The 21,498-nt window shown below is 45.5% G+C and overlaps 1 protein-coding gene across 1 annotated transcript; it reads left to right on the top strand.

The window, feature by feature from the left end:
- The first annotated feature begins 1,831 nt into the window (after positions 1 to 1,831).
- dusp5 (dual specificity phosphatase 5) lies at positions 1,832 to 14,882 on the top strand. The gene is made up of 4 exons (XM_072557047.1): positions 1,832 to 2,430; positions 6,078 to 6,235; positions 10,348 to 10,567; positions 12,466 to 14,882. Exons 1-4 carry the CDS (start codon positions 2,073 to 2,075, stop codon positions 12,858 to 12,860), a joined length of 1,131 nt encoding a protein of 376 aa, XP_072413148.1. The 5' UTR covers positions 1,832 to 2,072; the 3' UTR covers positions 12,861 to 14,882.
- The last annotated feature ends 6,616 nt before the right edge of the window (positions 14,883 to 21,498 follow it).

Genomic DNA, 21,498 nt, shown 5'->3' with positions numbered 1-21,498 from the left:
AAGAGTCGACGTTTCGAGCATAAGCTCTTTATCAGGAATGTGGGGGTGGGGGTGCCCAAGGAGTTTGAGAGATAAATGGGGGGGAGGGCTGTGGCTGGGGGGAAGGTAGCTAGAAATGCAATGGGAAGATGAAGGTGGAGGGCAATAGTGATAGGTCGGAGCGGAGGGTGGAGCGGAAAGGTGGGAAGGACGATGGACAGGTCAAGAGGGCAATGCCAAGATGGAGTGTTGGATCTGGGATAAGGTGGGGGGAGGGGAGATGAGGAAAGTGGTGAAATCCACATTGATCCCATGTGTTTGGAGGGTACCAAGGTGGAAGATGAGGCATTCTTCCTCCAGGCTTCGGGTGAGGGTTTGGTGGTGGAGGAGACCCAGGAGTTGTGTGTCCTTGGTAGAGTGGGAGGGGGGAGTTGAAGTGCTCAGCCACTGGGCTGTGGGGTTTTTTGGTGCATGTGATTGGCTCTGCTGGGTAATGAGGCTCCTTTGAAGAGCCGGTGCAGGTACAAAGGGCCGAATGGCTGTATAAATTCTGTGAAATGCTGCAGATATTTAGCCAGTGGGATTAGAATGGTTCAGTAATTGCTTGTAACCAGTACAGAGTCGATGGGCTGAAGGTCCTTGCTCTATGATGTAGAGCTCTCTTGTCTCTGCGAATTCCTGATGAAGGGCTTTTGCCTGAAACGTTGATTTCGCTGCTCCTTGGATGCTGCCTGAACTGCTGTGCTCTTCCAGCACCACTAATCCAGAATCTGCGAAATCCTTGCCCAGGTCTGCCTGAACTTTAAGTTGTATCTCCATTTATGTAGGGGTTTGGTCAGAGTGGGCAGTAATCTCCCTCCCACCCCCACACTAGGGAGACAGCTCTCTCTTTTCCCTCTCTGCTCTGTCTCAGTCTCTCTCTCCCTTTCCTTCCCTCCATCTCTCCCCCTCCCCATTTCCCCCCACTCTCTCCCTCTATCTCTCTTTCCATCTTCCCCTACGCATCTCCCCCACTCCCTCTCTCTATATCTCCCCCCTTTCCCTCCCTCCCTCTATCACTCCCTCCCTCCATCTCTCCCTCCCTTACATTTCTCCCTCCCTCCATCTCTCCCTCTCCCTCTCTCTTACCCTCCTTCCCTCTACCACTCCCTCTTTCCATCTCTCCCTCCATTCCATTTCTCTCTTCCTCTCTCTACCTCTCCCTCCCCATCTCTCCCTCTCCCTCCCCCTCACTCCCTCTATTTCTCCCTCTATCTCTCCTTCCCCATCTCTCCCACTATCGCTCCCTCCCCATCTCTCCCTCTCCCTCCCCCTCACTCCCTCTATCTCTCCTTCCCCATCTCTCCCACTATCGCTCCCTCCCCATCTCTCCCTCTCCCTCCCCCTCACTCCCTCTATCTCTCCTTCCCCATCTCTCCCACTATCGCTCCCTCCTCATCTCTCCCTCCATTTCTCCCCGCCTCGATCTCTCCCTCTCCCTATCTCTCCCTTTATCGTTCCCCCTCTCCCTCTCCCTCTCTCCCCCTCTCTCTCCCTCTCAGTGAGGGACCGTATATGCTCAGGGCGGCCCTCGCTGGTTCCCGGCACAGCCCGGGGCCGGATCCCACACTCTCCCCGGGATCACTGCCTGGGGACCGGGGGAGATCCGACTGACAACCGGGAGGGGGGACATGGGGGCTTGGGGAGGGTGGGGGTGGTGTGGGAAGGATTGGGGACGCGGAGGGGAGGGGAGGGGAAGAGGAGGTCCCGGAGGCGGAACCCTGGCTCCTGCCATTCCATATATGGACAGTCCGTGACGTCGAGCGCCATATATGGGCAGGTGCGTCATCGCGGGCTGTATAAAGGGGCGGGGACTCCCCTAAACAGACAGAGACACGGAGAGGGAGACACAGACAGAGATAGAGGGACACAGACACAGAGGCAGGGGCACAGAGACAGAGACAGAGACAGAGACACACAGAGGGAGACGGAGACGGAGACGGAGACGGAGGGACACAGACACAGACACAGAGACAGACAGAGAGGGAACGAGGGGCTGAGTCGGCCCGCTCCCCGGGGAAGGGGCTGTGTATCAGGGAGAAGCCGCTCTGGGGATGACTGTGGCCGGGATTGACAGCCAGCGCCTGCGGAGTTTACTCCGGAAACAGCGGGGCCGGAGGTTGATCCTGGACTGTAGGCCGTTCCTCTCCTTCTCCGCTTCCCATGTTCACGGCTCGCTCAGTGTCAGCCTCAACTCGCTGCTGGTCCGCAGGGCCCGCGGAGGATCGCTCCCTCTCCACTTCATCATCCCGGATGAGAAAGCACGGGCCCGGCTGCGGGAGGGCCGAGTGGCCACCGTGGTGATCCTGGATGAGAGGAGCCCACAGAGAGGCACTAAAGGCAGCATCGCCCAGATCGTGTTCAACACCTTAACCAGTGCCAGCCCGAGAGTGAAGATCTACCTCCTGAAAGGTGAGTCTGAGCTGGAGAGGGGACTCTGTCCCTCTCTATCAGGGATATGGATGGTTCTGGTCAACTGTGCGGTTAACCAGTTTATTGTCACATAGTTTAGTTAACAATTGCATTATACTGCATTAGACATAGTAACAAATGTTATTGTTGGAACGGCCAAGAAAGAAATGACTTCAAACTGTGGTGTGACTTATTTTATTGCATTTCACACCGAGTTCGGATCCCGGTCATTGAGATTAGAGTGTTCTAGCATCAGATTCCTCCCTGGTCTTAAGAGAGTTCTCAGACTGGGTGACAATGTGTCGGTGGGACTCAGGGGGAGAAGGATGGAGTCCTGGATCAGGACCGAGAGTTCCGTGTGAACAAATGCCCAAACACTGTCATTGGGCTGCTCTGAGAGTGACTGCGGTCAAGAGTGTGATGCTGGGAGAGCACAGCAGGTCAGGCAGCAGCGGAGGAGCAGGAGAATCGACCTTTCGGGTAAAAGCCCTTCATCAGGAATGCTGTGTATTTCCAGCTCCACACTCTCGACTCTAATCCCCAGCATCTGCAGCCCTCACTTTGGCCTGAGAGTGAGGGCGCTGTGCAGGAGCCCAGATGGAAATTACTGGGGTAGGAATGATGGAGATACACACTCTCCGAAAATGCGGGCCATTGACGGGTTAAAGTTTTAAACGCCAGGGTTACAGTTTCGGTTATGACTGTTTAAGGTCTGCCCAAGGTTGGGTCCATGTGAGTCAGACCGAAAGCATCATCCGTTCCAGCCCCCCCTCTGACTGACTGAGCCGCTGGGAATCCAGTATCAGAGGCTTTCATTTGTTACTGAGGGGGAGAGCGGAGTAATGGATTGAGCTAAGAACCAACTGATATTGTCTCCAATCCGATAGTTAAACAGAAAGGAAACCAGCCCTGCTTGTTAGTGGGACGACCGATCTTGAATTTGTCTTTAGGGTTAGATCACAGCAGTGAAGCCTTGGTGAGATGGTTTAATGCAGCCTCTTCATTTAATGTACAACAGCAGGTGTACGTTACCCCATTTGGTAATGACACAGAATACCAGTGAGGGAGGTAGGAGAAACAGCCCCTGCATCCAAAGAAAAGGGATCCTTACCTGAATCAATCACCAATCCCAAATCTGACCCAAAATATAATCTGTGTCTTTACTACTGTTAAGGAAAGAGATGAGAAAGGATATTGTTTACTTCAATGATGCTAGCAGAGGGCCGAATGGCTTTTCAGCACTTTCAATCATACATGGCTGCATTTTCATATTTGGTTAATGACATCAGGTTTACCATTGGCCAAATGGTCAGTATCAATCCTGGATAAATCTGTCAAGAGCAGTGTGCAAATGGTGAACTGTCCAATGAATAGATCTGTTTATCAAGCTTTTCCTGAGTCAGTAAGGTCCCTTGCAGTCTGCTCGAAGAATTCATTATTAATCAGAATGACTGATAGCTATCCCTCATTCAACATCACAAAACAAAACCATCTTATCTGGTCATTATTAAGATGCAGCTATGGGAACTTGTTGAAATTGGTCACCTCATTTCTAACAATGCAACAGCGATTACATTTCAAAAGAACTTGATTGGCTGTAAGATGATTTGCAACATCTTGTGATCATGAAGGGTGCTATATTGGATACAAGTTATTCTGTCCATGTTGTCAGCAAGATATTATTCAATCTGAGTTCAAATAACTACCCTCTGGGAGTTTGTTTCATTTTAGATTTACACTTTTCTGAGTAACTACCACAGATGCCATTGTCATTTTAGATAATAAACTATGAAGGATGCTATTGAGTAGAAGATGTGACATTGTGTACCTACGTAAATTCAGGGCTAGAATATTATCTTGTTATTTTGGATGTGTCACAGCAGTTGGGTGTGAAGTGATAATTAAGTATGTATCATGTAGCAGAACCTGATATCAGCACGCAATCCTGTTGGTGAACAGCAATGAGCAATCAGTTTGCAATTTATTTGAAGGCAGTTTTATTATGTTTGGGTAGGCCAATTCAAAAACTTCTAAGAATTGAATCACTTACAGTAAGACAAAACCTTACTGATCAACAATCAACGTGTAATAAAGCATTTATTTATAGAAGTATATTTGAAGTAATGCTACTTTTTAAAAAAAGTAATAAAATTTAGATAAATATGAAATTTTACAATAGAAATAAAATAAAGGACTGATTAATTGACTGGATAAGTGTTCTGAGTCATATTTGAAAGCCTGAAGCTTCCATTAGTAATAGTTTCAGTATGACATATCGTTTCGCTGACACAGAATGTAGATCCTCAGGGTGCATACGTGAGGATCAATGGTCAGCACAACATCGTGGGCTGAAGGGCCTGTTCTGTGCTGTACTGTTCTATGTTCTTAAGATGTTTCAGCTCGTAAAGGCAGCTCACTTTGAAATCCACCGAGACCACACTGTAGATGGCTTTACATTTGGCTTGTATTATTTGCTCACTAAGGTTTGGTTGCCCTGTTGAAATTTTTCTTTAAAGAATTCTGTCATTAGTAACTCATTCTTAAATGATCCACATTTCTTTTAAATTTGGAAACTATTTAATTTTCTACAAAACTATGAAGACCAATTTACAGCTAATTTGCTCAATTTAATACCAATGTTTTAGCAGTATTCTGTCTTTACATGGTCTCCTGATTTGTTCAATAATCACTCTTGTATAGCATGACATGCAGGCAAGCTGTTTTGTGGAAACAATGATGACAGTGCTGTTCTTATAGCACCCATTTCCTCCATTTGTTGCTTTCTTTCTATATCCAGGTTAGATCATAAGACCACAAGATGTAGGAATGGATGTAGGCGATTCAGTCCAAGTCTGTTCAATTCAATGAGATTGATCTGATTCCATTTGCCTTACCTGATGCCCACTGGACTCTATGTGAATCACAAAAAGCTTGCACCAAGGACTCCCACATCTTTCTGTGCAGTAGATTTCCACAGGCTTTCCTCATTAAATGATGTTCAGATCCTTTGTGCTGCCAAAGTGCATAACATCACATTGTTTCCCATTATATTCCATCTGCCAAGTCTTTGCTCATTCATCTGGCCTGTCTATAGACTCTCTCATCCTCACCAGCCCACCTAGTTTGTCTACAAACTTGGCAAGAGTACATTGACTTTCTTTATCCAAGCTATTAATACATTGACAAGCAATGATACTTGTGAAACTCCAATAGTTGTAGGTGAAAATGTCCACCATCTAACCCTATCGCAGGTCTGCACCCTTTGACTTCTATTTATACTTCAGTCTCTTTATACACCATATAGCTCACCGGGTGCTTTCTTGGCTAGTGTATTGTATTCAACAAAAGGGGAAGAAAATATTCATGACTTTTACCCCCTTCCAAAGACCCCTCCTAAATATTCCACCCCATGATTTAACTCATTCAATTTGGAATGCCCCATTGCAGCTGTTCCATTTGATGACAACCATGTCACTTGTGATTTTAAAAATGAATCCAAAGTATTATCCAGTCTGTTTAAAGTGTACAAGCTCAGGTTTCCGTATACAAAGGTGAGCCCACAGCTAACTGTTCCTTTCTGTTGTTGTGCAAGGTTGAAGCATGCAGGTATAAACAGGTTTTCTTTCCCCCCCTTGTACTGTGTTTAGGAGGCTATGAAGACTTTCGCTCTCAGTATCCAGAATGTTGCACTGAACTAACGCCTGGCATGAACTACACCAGTGTGCAAGAGGTTAAAGAAACTGATGTAAGCACTACAAACCAGCATGACAAGCCTTGCAGCAACCACAGACCAGTCTATGATCAGGTGTGTACAACTAGAGAATAAACATTATGCCCTGTGCCGAGGGACAGACTAACCTTAGAGTACATTTCCTTTCAGAAGTGTCACAGAAGAGGAAACAACATCAGACAGTTGAGTTTTTTTGAAAAGCCCTGCTGGTAATTGTCATTACTGCATGACATCACTCTGCCATAATTGGGTACATGCAAATGTGCTACACTGAAACCTGACAACTTTGAACAAAGTCACGTGAACAAGTAACATGGGAAGGTATTTTTCTTTACCAAGTTCCTGTTTCCTGAGGGGTTTTACGTGTTATTTTAAGGGGTTTTCTGTTTCATTTAACTTCCTTTTGTTGTTTCTGTTTTGCATATATCAAAGGTATTGTTCCTGTTCTCTCAATTACCTTCTGTCCTTTTTTGACAGGAGCTGGAAGTAGGTGTGTTATTAAGTTCAGTTTAAATAAATGGATGAGTTGGACCAAGGGCTCTGTTTCTGTGCTGTACTTCTCTGACTCTATGACCCTAAATAAGTCCAACTGAATGTAAGTTTGCATTAAACAATGCTTTTCATCCCTCCATCCAGAGAGTGAAGAGCCTGTGGAAATTACTTCTGCAGAAAGCAATTGAGGCCAAAACATTGAATGTTTTCAAGAAGGAGTTATAAATATATTCATAGGTCTAAAGGGATCAAAGGGTATGGGGAGAAAGCAGGAACAGGGGACTGCATTTGATGATCAGCCATGATCCTACTGAATGATGGGACAGGCTCAAAGGACCCAATGGTTTATTCCTGCTTCTAGTTTCCTTTTCTATTAAAACACTCCCTCAAAACTGTCTGTAGTTATTAATTGTCTTGCATATATAATCTTTCCTGACCTCTGACAATCAAGCGCAAATGTAATTTAATAGTTGTAAGGTAGGAATTGCAAACTGCTACTTTGCACAGTGCAAAGATTAAAAATCAGATCATTTTATTTGTGAGATCCTATTTTGAGGGATAAGACCTTGGGGACAACTCCCCTCTTCTGTCCTGGGATTTTTTACATCCACATGAGAAGGCAAGTGTGGCTTCAGTTTTTGATATCTCAGCAGCATGTGGTATTGCTGTGTCACTGGATGGAGTGTCTGCTGAGAATTTTCTGCTTAACTCTTTGGAATGGGATGTAAAACCACAAACTTCTGACTGCAAGGTCAGAGCGCTACCATGACTGACAATGGATTTGAAATTCTTCGGCACAGTCTAAATTACACTATGGGCTGGGTGTCTGCTTGGTTCTCTCTCTGATCTCATTCTCAAGAGAGCCCAGCCATTGAATTCTATTACTGAGAATGAGGGAATCTGGATTCCCATTTTTAGCTTGATCAGAAGATTGAGGTACAAGTTGAGTCCAATTAAAATGTTCTTTACTATCCAGGGTCTGGTCATTTAGACTTCAATACAAGAACAATGGCACTACAGCAATCTACCATCAGTAACAGCAGAATATCACCATTTACAAGTGTGTTTTTGTTTGCTCAGTTTTAGTGGATTTGTTTGAGATAGTGGCTGAGGAGCTTGAACAGGTTCAGGGGATTGCACTGTCCTTAGAATGCTGCAGACTGGGACAGGAGAATGTGAAATATTGACTGCAATCAAAGGTCTATTCAAATCCTAAATCATCATACTCTGGAGTCATGTGACAATGCCAGTTAATACTAGTTCAGTCAACCCTCAGCCACATTGTCACTAAAGTAATGGCAGCCGATATTTTCCTGTTATCTGTTCAGAAGTAATATTTTAATATTACAATCAACAAATGAAAATAAACATTTCTATTTCCATCTGGTGTCTTCTCCATTGCCCCAAACAAATAAACTTCTGAGATTGGCTTTTTCTTTTACTTCTGTTAATCCCTTGTGATGTCAAACTCAGACCAGAGTGAATTCCACTCCACAGCAAGGCAGCTTCCCCTGAAAAATGTACATCCCCGTCTGTCTACCCATGCTCTCTGTGGAGCTGGACACCTGCTTTAACTATTAACCTCCCAAACCATATCCAGAGCAGGCAATTGGTTATTACAGTGCACTGCAGGATGCTTGGGACAAACTGCTCAAATTCTGCGCTTTAAAGGTTGCTTTTCAAATAGATTAGCAATGAGGATCATCTCCCAGTATAATGCTGTTCACATGGAAACGCTGCACGGAACAAGTATTTTCATAATCCTTTTAAGAAACCAGGTATTTATCTGTTCGTAGATGATGGCGAGGTGGGTTTCCATGTTCCTCCTTACTTTTTACAGCAATACTCAATAACAGATCAGCCTGAGGAGAAATGGCACTGAGTGAATTTTGTATTTTATAGCCATCTTTTGCTCTGAGTTTAAGGCGATCAGAATCAGTGAAATAAACCCTCCTGTCATGAAAGAGGTTGAATTTACTTGCCCCCACTCCCAGCCCCTGTAATTGTGGTTCCAGCTGCTCTCAGTGCTCCCCCTGACAGTCTCTGACTGATGTTTAGTTGCACATTCTTGACTATGATGTATTTTTCCTGGATCATGGCACCTTCCTATGAGGCCAACCTTGCTTGCCACCTTTCCAGATCCCAGAGCTCGATGGCCCCCAGTTGCAGAACCATTGAACGTCCATAAGGCCCAGACTGAGATTCTGTGGTTTTTTTTCCTCTCAAGGAAACCATCCATTGTTGCTTTTCATGGCCCCTTGGCATTGCCATTCCCCTTCCCCTTGCTTCAGGCACACTGACCTTTACAGCTAAACATTAGTGAATCTGTTCAGCAATATTAATTTTAATCATAGATCTGAGAGCAGGTTGCTCATGAGTTGGATGAAAATGCGACTCTGAAATCTCTAGAGATTGAGTCGTTAATTTTAAGGAGCACTGTTGATGACAGGTAAACTCTTGTCTAGATCATAAACAGCACTCCCTCAGTGTTTTTTAAAAAACACATTTTATTTTCACTCCCTTCATGCTTTAGCAGTCTGCCTCAATGCATATCCTTGGGATTTGCTCCAACAATCTTGCAGACTTGATCAGCATTGAGGAAGTGAGTTGGTAACAGCACAGAAAAAAACATGCATATTATTTTTCCTTTCTTCCTGTGTTGGAAGCACCTGGTCTCTGGCTTGAGCTTTGTAGTGGCATAACTGAGGAGGCTTAGGGAATTGAAATTGCATTGACTGTTCTGCAGAAACGGTTGGGTCTAAAACATTGGGCTCCACTCTCTGACTCAAATTGATAAGGTCTGACATCTGCAGTTGTGTAACTCTGACCCTCTAACTGTTTCAACATGGCATTAATGTGGGTCATTAAAACAAGGCCATAAAACCTTCTGTATAAATATTCTGGACAAATAATTTCATGTCCATTCATATCATGCTATTTAATGTGATGAGCACTGTCCAGCCAGACTGATTGTCACTTGTATGAGATGGTGACCATCTGCAGTGCCCACACAGCTAACACTGTCTGTACTTTAACAGCACAGCATCAGATGTGGCTTACGTCTCTTTATTACCCTGTTCTTTCAGTTAATTAGTAGACACAGTAGAACAGGGCTCAGAAAGCACTTACTGTTAAGGTTCCTGATTACACATGTGCTTGGAGCACTGCCTTTGCACAGTCAATGTTAAGGATCATTCAGCTGTTCAGGCAATGTCTCAGTTTTAGTTTATGTTCTGAAGTTGCATTCATTTTAGAATAATATTGACGGTAAAGGCAACAGAATGGTGAGGTGACAAAGTCAGGACGTGTTGAGGATTTTCTGTTTTAGACAGTATGTCCCATGCACAAGAGATTCTGGCAGGTACTGCAGCTTGGTTGCTGTGAGTAGGGACAGAAGGCCAGATGTGCAGCACAGTGGCTCAGTGGTTAGCACTGCTGCCTCTCAGCACCAGGGACCTGGGTTCAATTCTCTGGCAACTGTCAGTGTGGAGTTTGCTCATTCTCCCTGTGACTGCGTAGGTTTCCTCTCAGTGCTCTGGTTTCCTCCCACAGTCTAAAAATATGTGGGTTTAATCTCCTCCTGACATTCACTTGATTGTGTTCCACACCACTCTCTCATTTTGATTTTCCAATACAAATCTGTCTCCTTCATTCTCTCCATGTTGTTTAATGTTTTTGTTGTGTTCATTTTGCAGGGGAAACCTGTTGAAATCCTGCCCTTTCTGTACCTGGGCAGTGCCTACCATGCCTCCAGACCAGACTTTCTAGATGATCTCCACATCACTGCTTTGCTGAATGTCTCTCGCGACTGTGCAGAATACTTCAAAAGCAAATATCATTATAAATTCATTCCTGTAGAAGACACTGCAACTGCAGACATGAGTTCCCATTTCCAGGAAGCAATAGATTTCATTGGTATGTAACAATTGTGTAAATTTTAATTCTCTCAATGAGCTCATTCCAGTTTGTTGTTATAGATGATACAATATGTGCCATTGTTATCCAATGTCACATCTGAGATTGAAGGTGTCCTTTGTACAGATGCAGGAGACTTGTCTTTTCAGAGTACTTCTTTAATTAGTTTGCTCTACAGTAAGTTCTTAATAAGGGACTGGATTGTGAAGATCCATTTTATTTTCAAACCCAAAATGATCAAATAAATTAGGATATTATAACCTAGTGGAGTAATGATCAGACCCTGTAGTTTTTTTGAGAGAGAATACTCCAATTTAATTAATAATTTCTCTTAATTCCAAAATTGGCCTTGTGAAGTAATTGAACAGACTTCAACCCAGACTGAATGTAAGGCCAAGTCTTAAAGTTTTCTGTTTTGATACTGAGATAGGCTTCACCCTTCTGTTAAAAAGGAATTATTTCCCAGGAGTGAGTGGAAGCGTGCCTTTTGAGGTTTGGGAAGGAGATGTCTTGGAGAGCAGATTAAACTGTTTTTTTTCATTCAGTGCTTAACTGTCTTCTGCGACAAACAGTGACTTGGTGCTGACAGTGTGGGGTGGGGGTGTTAGTTTGAGTTGCTGCAGGTGGGCTTGTTCACAGGAATTATTTCCACCCCACATCCCCCAACTCTCACTGGAAGCTGATTCCAACCTGGAAACATTTGCAGTAAATTTTATTTTGGATATTTCAAAGGCCAAGCATCACACTAAAACTTGCTGGTCTCCAGAAACGTGGGGAGCCATGGTAACTGCCTGGGTGTGACGTCTTGCCAGCAGATCTGAGTGAGGAGGCCCTGGGGCTAGGTCCATTCGGAGGCAGCAATGTTTCCAAATGGACTCCCACTTCACCAGCTTGACCCAGCAGCTGTGGCAATGTCTTTCCCCCACATTTGTAAAAGTCAGTGAGAGGCAAGTTCACTGTTTCTCTGCCTTGCCCACAACAACATGCTTCTATTCTAATTTTTTTTGTCTTGGATGATGTAGATTTCTTGAGTACTGGAGTTGCACCCACCCAGGCAGGAGGGAGTATTCCCTCCCTCCTGACTCTGTGCCTTGTCAATGGCAGAGTCAGGAGCTGGGGATGTGAGTCACCAGCTCCTGACCTGATCGTGTAGTCTTGCTGTTTACGTGACTGGTGCAGTTCAGTTTCTGGTCAACGGCAACCGCAGGATGTTGATGGTGGGGGCCTCTGTGATGGTGTTGAATGTCGAGGGGACTTCTTTCGTTGGAGTTGATCATTGTCACTTTTGTGAAGTGACAGTTACTTGCTGTTTATTGTTGCCAAAGCTGCAGGTTTTGTAACCTAACTACTCGCGGGTCCCTGACTGCTTCATTATTTCAGGAGCTGTGAGTGAAATTGAACACTGTGGTTATCAGTGAACCCTCCAACTTGGACTGACAACAGTGGTGCTCTTTATTAGCCTCAGTGTCTGTGAACTACAGGGAGAGAAATAAGTTTTTCCATACTGGAACACACTCCAGTGATTCCTGGTTGTTCAGATGTATATGAGAGAGCTGCACAAGAGAAGGAGTCTGTTTAGTCATGATGTCCATGTTCACCCACATTGAACAGCCACTGGACAGAGTATTTGAAGCTGTTCAGCAGTGATGAAATTAGCTTGAATTAATGTTAGCAAATGAAGGTGATAATTTGGAGGGGGCGGGGGGAATAGGAGTTGTCTATTGAACAAAATGGGTGTTTTTGCCTCTTGTAGTTAAAGCATCTTTTTGACTTTGCAATATTCTAGTGTGTTACATTAATTGCCTACCTGAAGATTCATAAATGTAATGCACTGATGTGTCAAATATTTTGGTGTGCACATTAACCAGGAGTTAAACTGGACTCTTGTTATTTCCCAGATCACGTGAGGCACACAGGAGGGAAGGTGCTGGTCCACTGTGAGGCAGGAATCTCTCGCTCACCCACCATCTGCTTGGCTTATCTGATGAGATCCAAGGAGCTACGGTTAGAAGAAGCCTTTGACTACATTAAAGAGCGAAGGAATACCATTTCTCCCAATTTTGGCTTTATGAACCAGCTATTGCAATATGAATCTGAAATTCTCTCCCTCACACCAACCATCCAACCGTGCAAAAGAGAGACTGTCTCCTGCTCTGCTGAAGAACTGACCTACAACAAAAGTTTGGAAAGTTCGGTCTATACTTTCCCCAGTTCACTTTTGAGTACAGTGCCAATGCCATCACCAGCTCGCCCGTTTGAGTTCAGCCCGATAAAGGTATCTCTGTCTTGCTGAAATACGAATCAATGTCCAAAACCGTCAAATGGAGGAAACCTAACTGAAGGATCACAAACTGATACATCATTGATGGTGAATCCTGGTTGATTTCCCATGGTTTATCAGGTCCTACAGTATTTTGTGTTTACCAAACTCTGCTTCTTACAATTGTCCAACCAGATCAGCACATCCTTCCTGAAGACTGTTGGAACTCATTGCTGAGTCACTATGAAGAAGGAAGGCCATAGTAAAACAAGCACATGATGAGAGAATGGGAAGGCCATTCTAACTGTGTATCGTACATAAATGAGGCTTACACTCACTCTCATGGCTACATTAGATCAGCATTGCCCCAGCCTTGCTTGGCTGGGCCTTTTCATTGTTCTGTGGCTCAAGTATTCTTGGTAACTTAATGCAAACCAAAGGCCCTGTTGACAGTGTATTCAATGCTTCTGTATTTATTCATTCGTACCAATTCAGGGTCATGTGTTCTTGTCTTAGTATCAAACATATGCATGAACAGTCTCTGTGTTTTTAAATGTGATGCTTTGTTCTAGATATTAACAACATGTTCTTCTGTATTGAAGAGCCATGACACACCAGATCAGAGGGAGGCAAAGTGAGAAACTTTGATCATCTTTGGTCATGATCTGAGTTCAGGGGCAGAGGCTAAGTGACCCTGTGCAGGCTTTCTGTGGGAGCTTTGGGTGCTGGGTTGACAATCTCCTTTAAATATTGTGCTCCCAATATTTTGCTCCCCATCCATACCACCTCTCTGTCTGGGCCACCCTCTCTCCCTGGCTTCTCCACTTTCTGCCCACCTCACCAGGACTCCGCTCTACTCATGCCCTCAGACCATTGCACTTACCTGTCTGAGGAGTCCAGACCTGAGTAGCACCATTCCTGATTGGCTCACAGTTCCTCTAGAGTGAGGAATAAAGATCCCATCTTGACAGCAGTGTCAGGAACTGTGTGGTCCCTCCAGATTCCTCGCCTCTGGTAGTAGAGGTCTAGCCATTCTCCTGATCTCAGCCGCAGTGTGCAGCATCAAAATCTCTCTCCACCTACTCCATGGAGGTTTCAACATCTTCCTGTTCACTCCAAGGGGCTATAGCTGTGCTCCATTACTACACACAGATTAATCCACAGCATATCACTGAACACTTCTGAAATAAGATGGAACTTTGTAATTAAACCAATCTTTTATACGTGCAGGAAGTCCCATAACAATTATGTTGTGAATTGTGGCTGCTGTTATTATGTTGATGAGACAGTAGCCAAGTCTGCACTGAGCAGAATCTCTCAAACTGCAGCTGAGTAAGTGAGTAGTTAGCCTGTGATGCAGTCAGACTATCAGGATCATCCCTTTTGTAGTCTTTGATCATGTTTTTGGGATCTTTTATGATGAATTGAACCATTAGAAGGGCCTTGGTTTATGAAGTCAGCAGAAAGACAGACCTTGGCTAATGTTGAACTCCTCAATACTGGGCTCAAGTGTGTGTCTCCTTGGGTTATATTAATGTCCTGTGGGAAGGTGTGAATCTATAACTGACCAAGAGGCTGAGTCTGTCATTGAGACAGGTGTTAGAAAAATCTCTTTATTTTCTTTGTTTTTACTTATGAAATGTTTCTTGCACATTGTTCTATGTTCAGCTCTCCACACCTCCACCCCCCCCCCCCCCCCCTCCAACCTTGGTACTTTATGTTCCTGATGATAGAGACGGTTTCTCAACTCTTGTCTCATGGATCATTGGACTCCCCTTGAATATCGGGCAAGTTTGACCAGTTGGAGACCAATCTGCAACATCAGATTCATACCTGAGCAGGAAGTTTAAGATCTGTCCCACAATCCACCCCTTGCATACACAGTTCCTTCATGGCTCAGGTACGGAGCAGTGGGGTGGGAGGGTGGGGAGGGGCAGTAGATGTCAAGACCTGTGCTAGACCCTCTCGCTGAGCCCCCCAACGTGTAATGCCCCAGTGTATCATGCCATACCCTCTGTTGATTGATACTGAAATCCAAATTCCTCCTCCCCCCCCCCCCCCCCCCCAGTTGAGTTCTATAAGATTTCTCCTAATGAAAACTCTCTAACAGCAGCGATTTTCCCAGGTGGTAAATAACCACCTTTAGGTAATTCTCTCACCACATTGGATGCAGTTGTGAATCATGCCACCATCAGCCTCATGACTATATTAATACACTTCTACCTCGGAAGACTGAAAATATACTTCAAATGTTGTTATAATGTTGGTGCTTTCTACAGTTACAATGTCCTGTTGCACCACCATCCTGCTGATTTAAGGTAGATCTGATCACTGAAATGCTGTTTGAGTCACTGATGTCAAGTTTGTCTCAGGATTTGTGAATAATGGTATAAAACCTGTCAATGTTATCAGGGCATGTTACTATATCCTCTTGTCAATGAGCAATACATTTTGGGAATATGTGCAGTTGTGATTATTTGTATCTTTTCCTGTACAGTATCAATAAAATGGTTCCAATTGGGGGGAGAAAAGTCCACCGCTGATAATTGGAGTGATTATAGAGAGTATGCTTCCTCTTCTTACCAATCTCCTCTCTGTCAATGATAAAAAGCAGCTGTTGTGGGGAGAAGACTGCTTCAGTCCTTTTTGAGGGAGTGTAATATCATTGGTGTTCTTTTGGAAAAATAATTTTATAATATCTTTATTCCAGCTGTTTTTCCCCAAAATACTATTTTAAATGAAGTACAGTCCCCAATTTCCAAATCCCACAAGCTCTTCTGTTCATTAGCCTCGGGAAGTCTGACAAGTTTGAGAATAAGCTTTCATGTTTGCTACTTTGGAAAGTGAAAATGGAGCTGTGTCAAGAGTGTGTTGCTGGAAAAACACAGCAGCTCAGGCACCATCCATGGAGCAGGAAAATCAACGTTTCAGGTAAAGGTGCTTCATTAGGAATGAGGCTGGGAGCCGTGGGGGTGGAGAGATAAATGGGAGGGGATTGGGATTGGGGTTGGGGTTGGGGCTGGGGAGAAGGTTGCTGAGAGTGCAATAGGTGGATGGAGGTGGGGGTAAAGGTGATAGGTTGGAGGGGAGAGTGGAGCAGGTAGGTGGGAAGGATGTCCTGCACGAACTAACCCCACCGCCCTGTGGCTGAACATTTCGACCCCCCCTCCCACTCTGCCGAGGACATGCAGGTCCTGGGCTGCCTCCATCGTCGCTCCCTCACCACCCGATGCCTGGTGGAAGAACGCTTTATCTTCTGCCTTGGGACCCTTCAACCCCAGGGTATCAATGTGGACTTCACCAGTTTCCTCATTTCTCCTCCCCCCCACCTTACCCCAGTTCCAACCTTCCAGCTCAGCACCGCTCTCATGATCTGTATCACCTGTCAATCTTCCTTCCCACCTATCCGCTCTACCCTCCTCTCTGACCTATCACCTTTACCCCCACCTCCATCCACCTAACGCACTCTCAGCTACCTACTCCCCTAGCCCCAACCCCCCCACCTCCCATTTACCTCTCATTCCTGATGAACGGTTTTTCCTCGAAAGGTTAATTCTCCTGCTTATCGGATGCTGCCTGACCTGCTGTGCTTTTCCAGCACCACACTCTCGACTCTGATCTGCAGCATCTGCAGTCCTCCCTTTCGCCTAGTGGAGCTGTAAGTCATTGATTATTAACAGTATTGCAGTAAAGATGATAGTTGATGATATGTTTAATTGAAGAGCACTTATCCTGAATCCAAAAAGCATTAAAGAATCATAAAATCCCTGAGTGGCCTTTTTCCCGATGCAGGTAGAGACCATTCAGCCCATCAAGTCTGAATAGTGTTCACTCCCATCCCATCCCGGACCCACTGTCCCACTCCCTCCTAACCCCATATCCCTGCATTTATCATGACTAATACACCTAGCCTGGACGCCATGGAGCAGTTTAACATAGCTATCTGGCTTAACCAGCACGTCGTTGGACTGTGGGAGGAAACCGGAGCACCGGGTTGGAACTTATGCAGACATGGAGAACGTGTGAGCTCCCCACATGCTTACCTGAGGATGGAATCAAACCCGGGTCCCTGGTGCTGTGAGGCAGCAGTTTTAACCTCTGAGCCACCATGCTGCCCCAGATACGAACGGACCAATATATTCTAATATTTACATCAGCAATGTTTTTTACATCGAGTACAATTAATGTATGAACGTGAAATAAGGAGGTAACTTGATGGAATTGGTGCAATCCTGATGAGTCCTATTCAGGTCACCTCAAACTCCCATTGTGGTGAATCTCCCAGCCATTCCCACTGACACAATAGGAAATCCAACAGAGCAATATCTGTAAGAAAGTGAAATTCCAGACTGGGAACTCTGAATTATCCAAACCTCCCATGGTCGTTACATGACTGTGCCAGCCAATTGAAGTAGTTCTCAGGCCCCACTCCACACAGCCATGGGCCAGCCCACAGTAACAGCTGCACAATGGCTTCATCCATGTCTCACCCTGTCAAATACACACTGCCAGACAGGTTCAACACAGACTACCTTACTGTCTTTGACCAGATCGCTCTTTAATGTTTGAAGATGAAATGTGTAACAGCGAACATTGAAACAAAGAGTGTGTCCCTGCTGTGGTCTGAACCAACTGGAAAACTGCAGCTTCCTGTCAGGATGTTACTTTGTGAATCTCAAGTCACGACCCACACAGTCTGAAGCAAACAAAACCGCCTGAAGGTCTGTCCCTGATTCTGAACCGTGGATCAGGAAAGTGGATAGAATGTAGCAGTGGAAGAAAAGGAAGATTATCTCACGGTGACCCAGAGCAGATTGAAAAATGCCTCACCCTCCTGCTTCCTGAGCTTAGGGTGGGAGTAGGGGAGAGGTGCTCCTGGTCTCCGTGTTACAGCTGAAGCTGCAGGGGAGAGGGGTGGGGGGGAGAGGTGCTCCTGGTCTCCGTGTTACAGCTGAAGCTGCAGGGGAGGGGGTTGTGGGGGGTGGGGGGGTGGGGGGAGAGGTGCTCCTGGTCTCCGTGCTGTAGCATGAACAAAAAAGTAAAGCCTATTTCACATTTGTCTGAAGACAGGCTGCCGAGCACAAAGCAATTCCTGAGATTTTGCAGAGCCAGCTCGCAGTGTCTCCAAGGCCAGGCTAACGTAAGGTGAGAACTAACTGAAAATGTAGGGACTACCTCTTAAGCTTTTTTGGCGAAAGGTCATTTTTGTTGAGTTTTTTTGGAGGGTTTCTCTCTGCAAGTCCCAACAAAACATCTTGCTGCATCTTACCAAACTCTCCTCATTACCCACCCATACTGCACCTGATTCAAGCCCTACCTTATCTGTTCCCAGAACAAATTGCCATTCACCAAATCTCCACCCAAATACCAGGGGCCCATGCACCCACGCCAACTCTCTGTGCCCCTGAACAATTGCTGGCAATCCAGTGTCGCCCCTCACTGGCAGAGTAATGGCACAGCAGCCAGAGCTGGCAGTGCTGGCATTCCCTGGCACCATTCTCTCACCCTGTCCCTGTTTAACCACCAGGTCACACAGCTCACTGATCCCCAGTGACATCTCATCTAGACACTGTCTCAGAGTCAGCACTGTCCTGCCCCAGTGGCCCACTGGAGACTCACAGCTTATCACTGTCCAATCGGGGAACATCACAAAGAGACAAGCAATCAGACAGCTCCAAACATGAGCTTTTATTAACAAACAAAACAAAGAGAGGCTGTAGGGGCTATCTCAATGCAAACTGGATTTCAGCATCATGGTCAATAACTAGTCTCCATTCCACAATGGTCTGTCTGCTGCACCAGCCCCCAGCGACTGGACCCAGGGCCTCAGACACCTCCTGGCTGGTCTGTAGCACCTCACCTAGCTGAGCTCTGTCCTCCCTCCTCCCCAGTGTAGTCATTCTGCTCCTCCTCAGAAACTGCTCCCGTTCCCCCAGTTCCCCAGCGTCCTGCCCATCACCTCATTGTCTGCTTCAGTTGTGCAGAGCACAGGATGATGCTGCACACTCTGGACGATACAGGACAGATTCCCCACCCCCATCTCCGAGACCAGTCTAATAGGTGGGCCCACACCTCCAGCAGCCCCATCACCTGCTCCCCCCCCCCCCCCGGCCCTGGGCAAAGCCTGGGCAGCAATGTATCTCTGCCCCACATCAGCTCAGGGGGATGTGCAATAGTCTCGGGGGGTAGCCCTTGTCTCCCACTAACCATCTTGTAAGGTCCCTGGATCCTCAGAGCAGGTACACGCAGCTGCTCCAGGGTGTTAGGGGTAATGGGTACACACCTCCAGGAGTTGGCGATGGTAATCACAGACCACCTGAACATTGATGGAATGGAACTCCCTTCCTGGGGATGAACTTGGCAGCGTTGGGGAATGGCCTTCTCTCTGTGCCACAGGTGGACAGTCAATGCCACCCTGCCCCTGGAGGAAGCAGCTCGGTTCCTGAATCCTCCTGTCCACGCTGCAGCACTGACCCTGTTATGGGAGATTGAGATGATCCAGTGTGATCTCACACAGGGGGGCACCAGGCACTGTCCTGCTGCATTTGTGCGGCACCACCCTGAGAGATCCCACATGGGTCACCCATCACTTACAGAGGCACTCTGAGGGATCCCTGTCACATTCACAGCCTCTGGGAAAGGATGCCTCCCACTCCTACAGCCAGCTGTTGATGTGCCCTGCAATGCAGACCTGTACTTCCTCAGTATCTGCAAATTGATTGGAGAGAAAGGTAGCAATGATCAGATACCAATGTTAATAATACTACAAGAAATTGAATCACAATTCGGCCATTTGGCCCATTGAGTCTGCTCTGTCAATTGAAGATGGCCAGTATGTTTCTTAACCCCATTCTCCTGCCTTCTCACTGTAATCCTTGATCCCCTAACCAATTTCGAAGCTACTTGGATGCTGCCTGAACTGCTGTGCTCTTCCAGCACCACTAATCCAGAATCTGGTTTCCAGCATCTGCAGTCAATGTTTTTACCCAATCAATAACTTGTCTATCTCTGTCTTAAAGACACTCAATGATTTGGCCTCCATAGCCCTGTTTGGCAATGAGTTCCACAGATTCCCCAACCTCTGGCTGAAGAAATTCCTCCTCCTCTCAGTCCTAAAGAGTCGTCCTTTCACCATGAGGCTATGTGTGTCTGGTGCCATTGGATCACACCCTGAGGTGATGTTGTGTGCTAACCAGCATCGACACTCCTCACAGCCAGGGCTCCATCTCCATTTTATCACTCATTCGTTCATATCCCCTCCTACTCCACCCCGTCTTCAGTATATCCACCACTTTTTCCGAGCTGCGCTCAATTCTGAAGAACGGACACTGGACCCAAAACACTAACTCTGTTTCTCTCTTCATTGATGATGCCAGGTCTGCTGAGTTTCTCTAGCTATTACTGTTTTTGTGTGAGTTATTTCTGATGTCGATATAACCTCATTGGAGTTCTTGTGTGATTCAGTTACATTTTTCACTGTTGCCCCTATCATTCAGGCTCCCAAAGGATATTTTTCCCATACTCACTGCATCATTGTTTTTCTGTATCTGTTTGACGTGAAGCATGTTGGGATTCCATAGGAGCTTCACCGGTTATCGTGAAGCTCTGCTCAATATAAATTTGTTGACAGGTGCCTTGCGATTCAAATTGTACTTGAAACAGCAGTTAGATGAACATAAAATTCACATCGGGTCAGCCAGATCCATTACAATACAGGCGTCTTTAAAGATTTATTCACTTCCATTTAGTTGACTATGTTTGGATGAAATCATCAAAGCCCGTTAGATGTTAGAGACTCTTCAAAACAGGATCATGAATACTCCATTAGCAGCTGCCAGATCTTATTGTAGATGGAAAGATTCAATAGACCCGATTTAAACCTAAGTACTATAATTTGGAAGATTTTTTTAAAAAGAGAACAGAAAAAAAGACTTGCATTTGTCACAACATCAGGGTGTCCTGGTGTTTTTTATGGCCAATTGAGTATTTTTTTTGAAGTGTAGTCATCATTGTAATGTGCATACAGTAAATTCCTACAAACAACAATGAAATACATGACCAGATGAGCAGCTTCAGTGATGTTAGTTGAGGGATAAATGTTGGCTTAGTCTCTGAGAGAACTCCTCCTTTGATCTTCAAATAATGTCTTCATATCTTTAACATCCATCCGCCAGATGGTGTCTTGGTTTAATGTTTCGGGCGAAAGAGAACACCCTTGCAATGAAATATTGACATAGATTGTGAGCTGGAGTGAGACACTGTGTGAAAAGGCACAGCTTTCACTGTTTCTCTTGTAGCAGACGATACATTACTTCTTCACCTAGTTGTCCTCTTTTAAAGGCTTGAGTCCTGAGTTACAGTTTAGTGAGCACTTGAACTCCTCTGGTTCCTGTCCAAGCCGACTCCTATGACATCTCCTATCTTCCATTGTCTAATTCTATCAACATATCCTTCCATCCATTTCTCCCTCAACTGTAAACCAGCATCCTTCTGTCAGCCCTTGGTTTAGTGCTGCAAGGGAACAATAGGTCAGGAAAGGCAGCACAAGCAGGTGCTAGAAGAATTCACAGCATTTAATCATTGAGTTTTGGATGGAATGTTGGCTGTTTTGTTGGACAGATTTGGTATGGAATGGTTGTTTTTGTGGTGATGGTTTTCATGACAGAATACT

Source organism: Chiloscyllium punctatum, chromosome 38 (genome assembly GCF_047496795.1).
Source record: "Chiloscyllium punctatum isolate Juve2018m chromosome 38, sChiPun1.3, whole genome shotgun sequence".
NCBI classification, from domain to species: Eukaryota; Metazoa; Chordata; class Chondrichthyes; order Orectolobiformes; family Hemiscylliidae; genus Chiloscyllium; species Chiloscyllium punctatum.
Note: the sequence above shows the minus strand (reverse complement) of the source record. Positions and strands in the feature narration are given on the sequence as shown.